The sequence below is a fragment of the Loxodonta africana genome, chromosome 7 (assembly GCF_030014295.1).
Source record: "Loxodonta africana isolate mLoxAfr1 chromosome 7, mLoxAfr1.hap2, whole genome shotgun sequence".
In the NCBI taxonomy this organism is placed as follows: domain Eukaryota; kingdom Metazoa; phylum Chordata; class Mammalia; order Proboscidea; family Elephantidae; genus Loxodonta; species Loxodonta africana.
In genome coordinates this window covers 22,478,956-22,492,488 of record NC_087348.1, presented here as the reverse complement: position 1 = coordinate 22,492,488, position 13,533 = coordinate 22,478,956, and the positions used below count along the sequence as shown (strand labels likewise).

The 13,533-nt window shown below is 36.9% G+C and overlaps 1 protein-coding gene across 1 annotated transcript; it reads left to right on the top strand.

Moving 5' to 3' along the window:
- The first annotated feature begins 7,729 nt into the window (after positions 1-7,729).
- On the top strand, positions 7,730-10,213 carry LOC100653719 (olfactory receptor 4A5-like). Its single transcript, XM_003423416.3, has one exon. It carries the CDS (start codon positions 9,104-9,106, stop codon positions 10,076-10,078), a length of 975 nt encoding a protein of 324 aa, XP_003423464.2. The 5' UTR covers positions 7,730-9,103; the 3' UTR covers positions 10,079-10,213.
- The last annotated feature ends 3,320 nt before the right edge of the window (positions 10,214-13,533 follow it).

Sequence of the window (13,533 nt, the reverse complement as noted above, 5' to 3'; positions counted from 1 at the left end):
GCCAATTGACTTAGAAGTCCCCTTAAGCCATAGTCCCCAAACCCTTGCTCTTGCTCCGTTGACCTTCAAAGCGTTCAGTTTATCCCAAAGACTTCTTCGCTTTTGGTCCAGTCCAGGTGAGTTGACCTTCCCTGTATTGAGTATTGTCCTTCCCTTCACCAACAAGGCTGGCATTAATCCAAAAAACACAAAATAATAAATGTTGGAGAGGCTGTGGAGAGACTGGAACTCTTATACACTGCTGGTGGGAATGTAAAATGGTAAAACCACTTTGGAAATCTATCTGGCATTTTCTTAAAAAGTTAGAAATAGAACTACCATACAACCCCGAAATCCCACTCCTCGGAATATATCCTAGAGAAATAAGAGCCTTTACATGAACAGATATATGCACACCCATGTTTATTGCAGCACTGTTTACAAGAGCAAAAAGCTGGAAGCAACCAAGGTGTCCATCAACGGATGAATGGTTAAATAAATTATAGTATATTCACACAATGGAAGACTATGCATCGATAAAGAACAGTGACGAATCTGTGAAACATTTCATAACATGGAGGAACCTGGAAGGCATTATGCTGAGTGAAATGAGTCAGTTGCAAAAGGACAAATATTGTATAAGGCCACTATTATAAAATCCTGAGAAATAGTTGATTTCTTCAACGGCTTTATCAGTGTGTTCCTTGGCTTTTTCTGTAGATTGCCATGTTTCATTTCTGAGGTCATCCCTGATGTCTTGAAGCTTTCTGTATACTAGTTTGTTATATTCTGCATCTGGCAATTCCAGCATTGTATCTTCATTTGAGAAAGATTTTGATTCTTTAATATGGGGATTTATAGAATCAATCATGGTCTGCTTCTTTGTGTGATTTGATATCGACTGCTGTCTCTGAGCCATTTATAAGATATTGTATTGATTTATTTTATATTTGCTCACTGAGTCTTATCTTCTTGTTTTGTTTTCTTTCAATATACGTAAATGGGCTACTAGATTGCACTATCTTGATTGTTGTAGCCTTTGAATCACTTATGTCCTATTGCCAGCTGGTTTGAGCTGTTACCAGATATATAAGCCTATGAGTCCATTCAGTTTTCTTGTATAGAATCTGCTTAGGTGTCCTGATTTTGGGTCACCAATGTGTGTTATAGGCTGTCACCTATTAACTTAGAGGAGTAGTGGTGATAGTTGTATGTACCAGATTCTAGAAGTGGCAGGGGGTCACACTCGAAGGAGGGCAGGATGCTTACTGCCTTCTCCATGTGCCACTGTGGTAGGTGTGTCTCTATTCCTAGAGCACTTTGGTGGACAGGCTCTGAAGCTGTACCTTAGGCACCCAATGCTTGTACCTCTAAAGATTGTTAGGCGTCACTATCCTCAGACCCCTTTAGCAGGTGCCTAGGTGGTATGGGTGGAGCTTCAGCCCTCAGTTCCCTGCTGTGGATCAGTGAGGGCTCTGTTTAATAGGTAGAGAAGTATCATACATTGAAAACTTGCCTTTCCACTGCTCAGCTAAAACAATTACAGTCAGATCTCTATCAGAATTGCCTTTGCATTATAATAGCCACTTCGTTCCCTGTAGGGATGAAAGCCAAAGGCTGTGGATCTCTTATGCTTGGCTGGAGCTGGTTCTGTTTTTTTATTCTAGTTTAGGGAAGTCAGGGAAGGATATTTCCCCCCTGGGTTGTTAGTTGCTGCTTCTCTCAGGCCAGGAGAATGGGTTAGGGGGAAAAAAAAACCCAGAGCACTTCACTCCCTGGCCCTGGCACAGGAAATTCCAAAGTTAACGAAGCTGCCTGGGGCAGGGAGGGGAGGTATCAGATAGATAGGAGAGAGTAGTGCAATATAGACGAATTTACTTATCTTGCTTGGTGATGACTGTTTTATCTGAGATTCCAGAGGGGTCTGTAGTCTGTGTGCACTGGCTAGGTTGAGATTGCCCGTGAGGGTTAGGCCTAAGTACCGTGCTTTTGCCCTCTCAGAAAGGGGTTGTCATCTCCTCCTGTCCTAGTCCAAAGCCCAGCACCAAGGTTTTCTGGCTGGGACGCTGCACTCCAGGCTCCAAAACAAGTCACTGCTTCCCCATGATTTCTCCTCCTGTCAGCTACTTTGCTGTGCAGCCTGCGTAGGCTTGCTGGGTTTCCGCCAAGGTTACTTCATTGGGCTAGGGCTGCATCCCGTGCTTGCGCCGTCTCAGGAAGCCATGCTTGGCTCCTCTGCGCTTAGTCCAAAGCCCGGCGCTAAGGTTTTCTGACTTGGGACACTGGTTCCGGGCTGCAAAAATAGTCACTGCTTCCCTGTGGTTCCTCGTTCTCTTGTCAGTTGCATCAGTGTGCAGCCTGCTTACACTGGCTGAGTCTCTACCAAGGTTACTCCAGGGAGTTAGGGTTTAGGGCTGGGTGCAGTGCTTGCCCCATCTCAGTAAGTCACAATCAGACCCACCACTCTGGCACCAGGGAATGGGGAGGGCTCAAGGCTGTGGCACAGGAGGCTGGTTCCAGAAGCTGTCCCTCGCCTGTCACTCAGATCAACTCCTTAGTTCTGTGTTTGATGGTCAGAGTTCATAGATTGTCATGTACGTGATCAATTCACTTGTTTTTTTGCATCTGTGTTGCAAGAGGGATCTGCAGTAGTTCTACCTAGTCAGCGATCTTTGCGTTGCCTCCCAATCAAATATTTTTAATGTTATTTATACTTGGTCCTCCCTCCCCCCAAAAGAAACCAAACCCATTGCCATCAAGGCTATTCTGACTCATAGCCACTCTATAGGACAGAGTAGAACTGCCCCACAGGGTTTCCAAGGAGCAGCTGGTGGATTCAAAGTGCTGACTTTTTGGTTAGCTGCTGAGCTCTTTGACCACTATGCCACATCCTTCTATTTAAGAACTCTCTTTTGAAAGCAAAGCATTTTGTTTTCCTTTCAGGAAGTGAGCATTGCACTCATATCACTCAAGAATAGAAATGGGAATCTTGCCAGAAATTCCATTTCGTTCTGAAAATTATACTTATGAATATGATAGACTTCCCTTGAGCCACATTGTTTGCCGTGTGTCTCTATGTGCTATTTTCTTTTTATTAAGGAGTTTTGTTATGTTGCTCAATCTTTTAGTGACTGACCCTCTGACATCATCCATGACATAAAGGGCACTCATGATGTCATTTTCTTGTGTCTCTATGAAAGCCCAATGACCTTCCACTTTTAAATAGCATGTACCTCATCACTGTATCAGGGAATTTTTGAATCCCAGCTCCTAGTGTTCAACACTGGGTGACAGTATTAGGATTCTGCCAGTGTCCCTATCTGCATATGTTCATATAACAGACATTTCCAAAGTTATCTGAACACTAAGACTATGGCTTTCTAATGCAAAAGCTGTACAAAGAAAAAGAAGACAAAAGAAGAATTGATACATCTAAATTGTGGTATTAGCAAAGGATATTTAGCATGCTGTGGACTGCCAGAAGAATATAATGAATTAACTTACTTTGAGTATGGCCATGTCTGAATTTTATCTTACAAAATTGTGACAGTATACTAAGTAAATCCTTGAGGAAAAATGAAAATACATATTTCACGTCTTTCCACGTGTAACTATTCCTAAAATTTCTCTAATTCTAAAAGTTCATTTGGAAGCAGAACAATATGGAAATTGCATTTAAATTTGGAAAGAGTAATGAACTGTTGATAATATGACAGATTCTAATGTTGTAAAAATTAAAATCAAGTGTTACTGCTCAGAAAACACACTTATAAACATAAACTAACCTAAATTCAGGGTGTTTCAGACAGGATGCTTCTGGTTGCAAATGACAGAAAACTCAACCAAAACGTTTTTGAACTATAACGATATTTATCAATTGGCCATCATAACTATGAACTTCAGGGTTTATGTGGTGGTTTATGCGGTAAGCTTCAAAGTTAGTTGGTAACATGTATCAATTTTGTGTAAAGTAGCCATGCATTCAAATAAAATTTTAGGTTACTCAAATTTAGCGTTCCAGTTTGAAGTCTTAGTCAAGTTGAGTTTTGATACAACTGAGAATAAAGTGATTAAGTGAAGACACATCCTCTTGGATCAGGAGTTAAATCTTCGTGTTGTTACTACTGATAAAAGCAATTTCTGATTGTGTTTCAGAAATAGATCAGTATGGTTCCAGCTGATCTAGATTCAGGCTTAGGTCAACAACATCTACTCCAGTCCAGAACTTAAGAGCTGTGATTATCTGCTTTTTCAAAAATTGGAAGGTAAATATAAGCAACTTACTTAGTCCCAATGTTCTCTGCCTCTGAGCCATAGGGTTTATTGGGTATAGAAGCTCTAACAGTCAGAGTAAGGCCTTCCTCTGCTAGGAATACGGTTAGGCAAGAGAATCTGCTGCTTGTTCTCCATTCGTTTTGGAATAAACTTTATCTGCCTTAGCTAAAGATTTACTAATATAAACTCATAATTTATTATTCACTTTATTTTAGAATTTTCTCTTCACATTACAGACATTTCTCATTACTTGATTGTCTGCCACTTTTTCTTGGCAAGACCTAAGTCTTTTTTCCTCTAGGGATTGTCTAGGGAAGAAAATTGTCCAGGAGAGGTAATTTCATTTGAACTTGTTCCAAATATTTTAACAAACTAATTTATAAGGAACTTGCATTGTCTTTCATTTGAAATAGTGATGATGTAAAAAGCCACACACTATGTCTGCACATATAAATAGAAGCATTATTTCCTGATAGAAGGACCCAAGAAATTTCTGAAAATTAAAACTCCTGTCCAGGCTAGAGACTCTCTAATTGGCATCTAGTCCTGTAGATGGTTTCATGTTATATTTTCTGTTGATACTTATCTTTCATTGCTTGTAGGAATTTCTGGAAGGTCATAATTTTCTAGAGTGAGATTGGAGAGAGGTAGGGACATCCTTCTAATGAGGAAAGAAATGGTCTTTGGATATGCTTTTTGAATGGTTAAATTACTGAAAAGTTCTGCTCCTTTCTATGAGAAAGCTCTGCCATTGGCTGTTCTGGGAAGTTAAATCCCAGCATTTGCCATATTAGGTACAGAATTAATGGCTAGGGACATGAGTACTACCCTAAATCCTCAGTCAAAGTAAAGTGCTTTTGTTGATTCATTGTAATTGATTAAAAAGAGAAAAATTCACATAACTTATTTCAGTGATTTTTTTTCTTCTGTCATTATATTCCAGGTCTGGCCAGGTTAATTTCCATTAATTTACCCTGTTTTTACATAGTCATACGAACATAGCATCTTCATTGTTCTTCAAACACATTTTTCCAACAGGTGAGAACATTCAACTATTTATCTTTGTACTGTAGAAATTGACATTATTTTTAAATGCCTTCATATTCCAGGCATCCAGTTTGGATACATATATACTTCCTCGCTTACCTGCAAAAAAAAGATATGATGGGCAGATTGTATGGAAGTATGAAAAGTGTAACCACTTGGAACTATTTCTAGACTCACTGCTCAGTACACATTGTCATGTGTTCTGTGATTTCAGATAAATACATGAGGTATCTACAATTACTCTCAATGATAGAAGCCCTGATTTTCAGGACCAAGGACAAGACCCAAGAGGTGAGTTTTTGAAACATCTGAAAGAGGATATGCATTAAAATTTTACATGATATATTGAAATAATAGCTAATGTCTTAAATATATTTCACTAGATTAATTCTGAATTTGTACAATTAAGCAAGAGAAACACAGAAATTAACCAGAACTACATAATCTATTTGGCTTAAGTATTTTAGCCTGATAGATGTTTACTGTTCATTTGCCAAATTACAGAAGCATGTTATGCATTACAAGGAAGTCAGTAGATTTTATAATCTTGGTTCACAGGATATGTGATATGTTAATATAGAGTTATCTATAGATTTATAGATATATTTGAACTAAACAAAAAACTAAATAAAAAAACCCAATCTCATTGCTGTTCAGTCCAGGGAATTCCAGCTACCCCATAGGGTTTCCAGGGAGCTGCTGGTAGATTCCAACTGTTGACCTTTTGGTTAATAGCCAAGCTCTTAACCACTGCACCACCAAGTTTCTGTATTTGGACTAGAGAATTTAAAACTATGTATTATATCAAGCATATCAGGGTGTAAAGAACAAATGCCTGTTATGTCTGGAAGCTTCATATGTGCTTTTATGTGTGAAATTTCGAAAACTATGACAACAACCTTATTAGTATTTATACAAAAGAAACTGGCAATCAGGAAGCACCTTGTTACTGCCACTTAGAGTTATAAAACCATAATTGTAATATACTGTAGAAGTTACTTTTGTTACAATGGTATTTTAATTTCTATTTTTAAAAAGCCATGCCCTTATAAAAATAAGCTAAATGATTTTTTTCTAGAAAGGTGTTAACTTAGTGGTTTAAGCTGAAAGCCTAGTAATTCTTTTTGTGTTCATAGTATCAAATATTTGAGGACTGAAACTACAGCAGATACTTTATGTACTCATTTTTTTTTACATGGAAATAATTTAGCTGGCCAATGAAATATTTATTTCAGTGGAATCCAGCATTGATTATTAATAAGATTAAGGGCACTAGACCTTGCAGCAAAAATGTAGTTAAAAATTATTAGATATAAACTATCTTTACCATTATTTATAACAGTTGTGCCTTTATCAATCTACAGCTTCAAAAATGATAGAACTCCTGAATCACTTGGACATATAGAGTGCTCATTACACCTGCCGTCTAAAAGACAGCTCAAAATTCTTCTGCACATGTTCTCTCCCTCCAACCAAATCACTATAAATGAAATCAGCTTGTCTACATTTGAGGTTTAGTAATTCAGCAATCTTCTCCAAAAATGAATAGTCCTAAAGTTTGTGTTTGTACCTATATATGTACTATTCTGTCTTATTTGAGTTTATCTTTAACCAGAAGAGCTAGGGACTCTGAGGAATCAATGTTCTTTTTTTTTTTTCCTTTTCAATTTTCTTTTCCTTCCCTTCCTTTCTCTTTCTTTCCTTTCCCTCCTCTCCTCCTTTCCTCCCATCTTCTCTCCTCTTTTGTCTTTTCCTCTCTGCTCCCTTTTCCCCTTCCTTTCCTTTCATTTGCTTTTCTTTGTTTTCTACGATGGGCTCTGTGTTTATTTGTAATGGCTTCCCAAGAAGCCTCCCGAGTAAGTTCAGGAAGCCTCAGAGGTTGGCCTTCCAGCACTCTTTCACTAGAAGAAATCTTTCTGAAGAAGATTTCTTAAGAATACTATACTCAACATATTAATATCCTTATTATTTGTATATATTAATTTCTTAAATATAATTTCTCTCTTCCTGATTTGATTCTTCTTTTCTTTCATATTCTAGTCTTTAGGTATCCATCTGATGCATGGGTACAATTTTTTCTTTTTTTTCTGCTTAACTTTCATTAATATACATACCATGACATGTAGATATTACTACACATGTATGGCAAAATAGGTAATTCTTACAATGTACAGTTTTATACCATGTCCAAAAATGAGTGTTTGTGAGTTAAATATATATATTATGCTAAGTAATACACTTATTACTAAATTGACAAAGGTCCAGATGATTTATTCTGATCCAATGCCCATCGCGAAACACTCAAGAACGATAATAAAAGCTCTTGTTTATTGATTCTTTATTAGGTTCCCAGTAGAACGCTACTGGGATCTCCAAGGATATTCTGTCCTGAAATAGGTACACACTGAATGAGAAATTTTAACCATTATTTGGTCACTGTAATGATCAAATCACAACACCTGCTAGCATTTTTAAAGTAACAGTGATAAACTTGGAGACTGTTGTTTAAAAACATAAATAGAAATATTCAGCAGAATAAAATAAGGCGGAGTTTCGCTGATAGTATCACAGATAGTTGGACTGGGAAGGATTCTGAGATCATCTAGTTTAATCCTTTTATTTTCCAATGAGTAAATTGAGACAGACTTGTGACTAAATTTAGAAAATGACTAAAACTCATACCTTCTTATACTGAGTTTGGACTCTCCCTTTGAGCGTGTTCCTTTTGGGAATCTGGGCATTGCAGTTCTAATTTTGACCACTCCTAGTGCCTAAGAAGCATTACGGATAAAACCCTGTTCCGTTGCCCTCTACCACTCTTTGCAGTGTCTATTTTCTCCCCCATGGCTATGCAGCTCGCCCCCAATTGATTTGAAAATACTGGCTGCTAATGTACTAGTTGGTGTTTGTTATGTGTCAGTTAACTTCAGTTCAAAAATGTTTTCTGAAAATACAGATCATACTGTAAGGGTACTCACCACAAATGCTACCAACTAAAAGTACTGACTCTATGTTAATAGGGTAGAGATTTGTGTTAAGAGTTGTGGGATAAGCACAGAGGAAATGGAAAGCATTGTGAAAGTTAAGAAGAGAAAGACAATCTATGTCCAAGTAATTGCTACAGGGAATAATGTGCTAAATAATTTTGTAGTTGCCTGATACACTTCGAAGTCCAGCTTTCCAGATTTGAAGATTCATAAAGACTGGACAACCTTTGAGACAGGAAAGACTGAACTTCTAATAGTAGAATGTTGTAATACTTAGTGAGATATTCCTGAAAAGGGGTTATTTTTGGTGCTGTATAGATCATATCGTAAAGGTACTCACGACAAATATTACCAACTCTAAGTACTGACCATATGTAAATTCATTTAGAGTTTATCTTCACCACCAGAGAATAAGTTTCTTGAGAGCAGAAACCCTATCCCTCTTTGTCATTGCTGACCTCTGTACCAAGGACTGTCATGTTTTAAAAAAGGATATTAAATGAATGAAAGTTTGTTAGGCCTTGGACTGATCTTCTCTGTAGAAGATCCACTATGATTTAGAGATAGAACCTATTATTCATAGGCCCAGTCCAGTCATCTGAGAAGAAGTAGAATTGTTAAGGGAAGACATGTTGGGATCTTTGGAAGAGAAACTCAGTAGATATTTCTAAATGTTTGTTACGGATAAGCCACCGTAGAATAGTGAAGAAGTGCTCCATGACATAATGGACACTTTCATAGTAGTGTTCATGATTTTATTACAGGTCTTGTTCTCCTGAGCTCTCATCTCTGAAACAGGTCTTGTAGAAGAGTAAATGGGACACAGTAACAATGTAACAGAATTTGTCCTCCTGGGACTCACTCAGGATCCTGAGGGCCAAAAAGTGTTATTTATCATCTTTTTGCTCATCTACATTGTCACAATGGTGGGCAACCTGATTATTGTCATGACCATTATTGTCAGCCCCTCCCTGTACTCCCCCATGTACTTCTTTCTTGCCTATCTGTCACTCATGGTTGCTATTTATTCCACTGCCATTTCCCCCAAAATGATTCTAGACTTACTCTGTGGTAAAATGACTACTTCTTTCCCAGCTTGCATGGGCCAGCTCTTTATAGAGCACTTATTTGGTGGTACTGAGGTCTTTCTTCTGGTGACAATGGCCTATGACCGCTATGTGGCCATCTGTAAGCCATTGCATTACTTGACCATCATGAATCGACAGGTTTGCATTCTGTTGCTGGTGGTGGCCTGGGTTGGAGGTTTTTTGCACTCTGTGGTTCAACTTCTCTTTGTGTACAGCCTCCCATTCTGTGGTCCCAATGTCATGGATCACTTCATCTGTGACATGTACCCATTATTGGAACTTGCTTGTACTGACACCTATTTTATAGGTCTCACTGTGGTTGCCAATGGTGGAGCCATCTGTATGGTAATTTTTATCCTTCTGCTAATCTACTGTGGGGTCATTCTAAGCTCCCTGAAGACTCTCAATCAGAAAAGGAGGCACAAAGCCCTGTCTACCTGCAGCTCCCACATCACAGTGGTTGTCCTCTTTTTTGTGCTGTGTATTTTCTTGTATGTTAGACCTGTTTCCAACTTTGCCATTGATAAATCTATGACTGTGGTTTTTACGGTTATCACTCCCATGTTGAATCCTCTGGTTTACACCTTGAGAAATTCTGAGATGAAAAATGCTATGGAAAAAATCTGGGGTAGAAAGTTAACCAAAAGTAGAATAAGAATGTGTGTCCACACTGAAAATATCATTGCTAAATCTTTAAAGTAACAAATAGGCAGTTAATTATCGCAATGAATGATTAAGTCAATTCAACGGATTCTCTAGGAATACTACTCTTTATTGATGCGAAGGCATAAAAAAAGTTAAATAAATTATTCTTCCAGGTTAGAATTAACCTAACAAATAGAGACATTCTGGAGGCCAGATAAACGGCACAGGTTTTTTTCCTGTTATAAATAAAAATAAAACCAAGCTTATATTGTAATTTTATTTTTCTCAGTATATGCTGAAACAGGGCTTAGAAGAAACTCTTTTGTTTTTTCCTCTTTAAAAAAAAAATAAATCGAGTTACTTTCTGAAAATTTTCTATCATCCAAATTCATGAGAAAACAATTTGACTAATCCTTAGAACAAATTTTTGAGGCCAAGGGTGTGATTTTAAAATTTTACTGTTCATTATTCTATTAGCAAAACAGCTTCTTTTTCTTTTTTTTTTTTTTAGCTCCACTATGCATTTTGTGTTTAAGAGTACTTCTGTTTCTCTGGGCAATGTCTATGCATTTGCAATTCTATATATTTAAGAGGGACGTGATATTATGTTTGGTTTGAGACACCATTAGTGAGCAATTTTGATAGATGGGATGTGGTTGATGAAGAAAACTCTTTCTAGTTCTTGATTAGAGGAAAGATGCTATTTCACCCTGGATTTGAAAATCACATTAATCTAAGTTATAAACATATTTTATGTTTTCCTCACTAGTTATCATGTGCATTTTCTTTACGATTCTGAAATGAGTAGGTAGAGCTTCCAGTTTTGTCTCCAACTTGAAAATATATAAAGTAACATGTTATTTGGCATAAGCAGCATGTTCCCTAAAAATTGTAGTGTAAACTTTAAATGTAAACTCTTTTTATATGTAGTCTTAGTCATGATTTGATTTGGCAAAAAGAAAATTTTGCTTTTTATACAAAAAGATAAGTTCTTCTCTGTCTACAGCCCAAGCAGGAACATCCCAAAGCCAGAAAGCAGAAAGAATGTTCTCAGTGTAATATGGAACATTATCTATGCTAAACAAGTGTTTACTTTTCTAACTAAAGGACAGATTTTAGAACTTTTCTTATTTTTAAGTTTTAGTGTGCAATTTTTCATGTATATCCAACAACATATGCAATTATTTATAAATCTTGTAGCCGCCTACCTAGAATATTACTAATATCATTGAAACTCCCTGATTACACTTCTCTGATGCCATTCCTCCCCATCTCCTCAGAAGTAATCCCAATCCTAATTTTTTAATCACAGTTAAAAATAGTTTAACTATGTATGCGTGTATCCTTAAAGTGTATTGTTTAGACTTTCTTATTCCTTACTTTTTAAAGAATTACTTTCTGTTGCCCATAGTTTTCTGAATCTTAACTTTTGTCACTCAGTGTTAAGTTTCTAAGATTTGATTATGTTTTTCCTGCTGCATATGATTTCATTGTTTGAATATGCCACAGGTTATGTATGATTCTCTAGTCAGTGTTCATACAGATCATTTCGAGTTTTTGTTATCATATGCAGTGTCACTGTGGACATTCTGAAAGAAATTATTTTGTGTTAAATAGGGTATTTACATGTTCACTTTTACAGCTGGTTGCAATTTTTTCCTTAAGTGGTATCATCAGTTATACTCCTGCCAGCAGAGTTGAACAGTTCCATTACTCTATATACTTACCAACACCAGATGTTGTTTATGCTTGATATTTTGGTCATTCGATGGGTATAAAACTGTGATTTCACTGTGATTTTAATTTGCATTTCTTATTTCTATTGAAGTTGAGTATATTTTCCTATGTTTATTAGACATCACTTTTTCCCCTCTTCTATGAGATGTATATCTATGTCTTTTGTCAGTTTTTCTACTGGATTGTTTTTCCATTACTAAATTGTGTATGTATCTTGTGTACCAATCCTTTATTTTTTGTTTATAGGCATTAAAAAATGTTTTCCCTGTTTGTGGTTTTTCTTTTTACGCTTTTAACATTTCATTTGAAAAATAGTAACTTCTTAATGTAGTTAAATTTCTCAGGCTTTATGTGTTTGGTTAGCTCTTCTAAAACCAAAACCCGTTGCTGTCAAGTCAATTCTGACTCATAGAGACCTATAGGAGAGAGGAGAACTGCCCCATATGGTTTCCGAGGAGCAGCTGGTGGATTTGAATGGCCGAGCTTTTGGATAGCAGCCTAACTCTTAACTACTGTACCACCAGGGCTCTATCCCTCTATTATAGGGACAGGAAAATATTCCATATTGTCTTCTAAAGATTTCAGTATTTTGAATTTTTATCATCCAATTTTAGTCTACTGAATATTTTATTTTTGTAGCTAAACAAGGCATCAGTATTCTATTCTTCCTGCCTCTTTCCTCAGCATAAAAAAAAAAAAAAAAATTTTTTTTTTTTTTTTTAGGAACCTCAAATTCCATGTAAATGTAATGAAACAATGAGTGTGTTCATTAGTAGACACATTTCTTCTGTGGCCACTAGGGTTTCCAAACATACCAAGCTCAAAATTTTGACAAAGCATCAAAAGAAGATGCATGGACAGGAGAAAGATGAAGCAGTCTGCTTCTGTAAAGGTTATAGCCTTGAAAACACTATAGGGCAGTTCTACTAGGTCTTATGGGGTCACTATGAGTTGGAACTGACTTGATGGCAATGTTTTGGTTTGGGTTTTGGTTTATTACTCCCTACTAAAGAAAGAGCCCTCGTACTGCAGCATGTAAGCACTAGGCTGCTAAATGACAGGTTGGTTGTTAGAACCCATCCACTGGCTCTGCAGGGGAAAGACCTGGCAATCTGCTCCTGTAAAGATTATGGCCTAGCTTAGGGGATAATCAGTTTATGTTAATTGTGGAGGAACAGCCTACAAAAGGAAGATGAGTATGGTTGCACAACTCAAGGAATATAATCAGTGTAACTGAATTGTACTTGTAGAAATTGTTGAATTGGTGTATATTCTGCTGTGTATATTATCAAACACACAACAAAATAAAATAAATTATTGAGAAAAGAAGAGGAAAGGAAAACACAGTCACTGCACCAAAAGAGTTAGTCGAAGTTCAACCATTTCAGCAGGTAGCATATAATCAAGAACTGATGGTACTGAAGGAAGAAAATCTAAGCTGTGCTGAAGGCATTGGTGAAAAACAAGGCTTCAGGAATTGACAGAATACCAATTGAGATGTTTCAGCAAATGTATGCAACCCTGTAAATTCTTCACAACTTCAATCTTTTCTCCATTTATCATGATGTTGCTTATTGGTCCAGTTGTAAGGTTTTTCTTTTCTTTACGTTGAGGTGCAATCCATACTGAAGGCTGTGGCCTTTGATCTCTATCAGTAAGTGTTTCAAGTCCTCTTCACTTTCAGCAAGCAAGACTGTGCAATCTGCATAATGCAGTTTTTTTTTATAGAGCTCATAAAATGAGATAAACGATATATAATGTTAAATTCAATATTC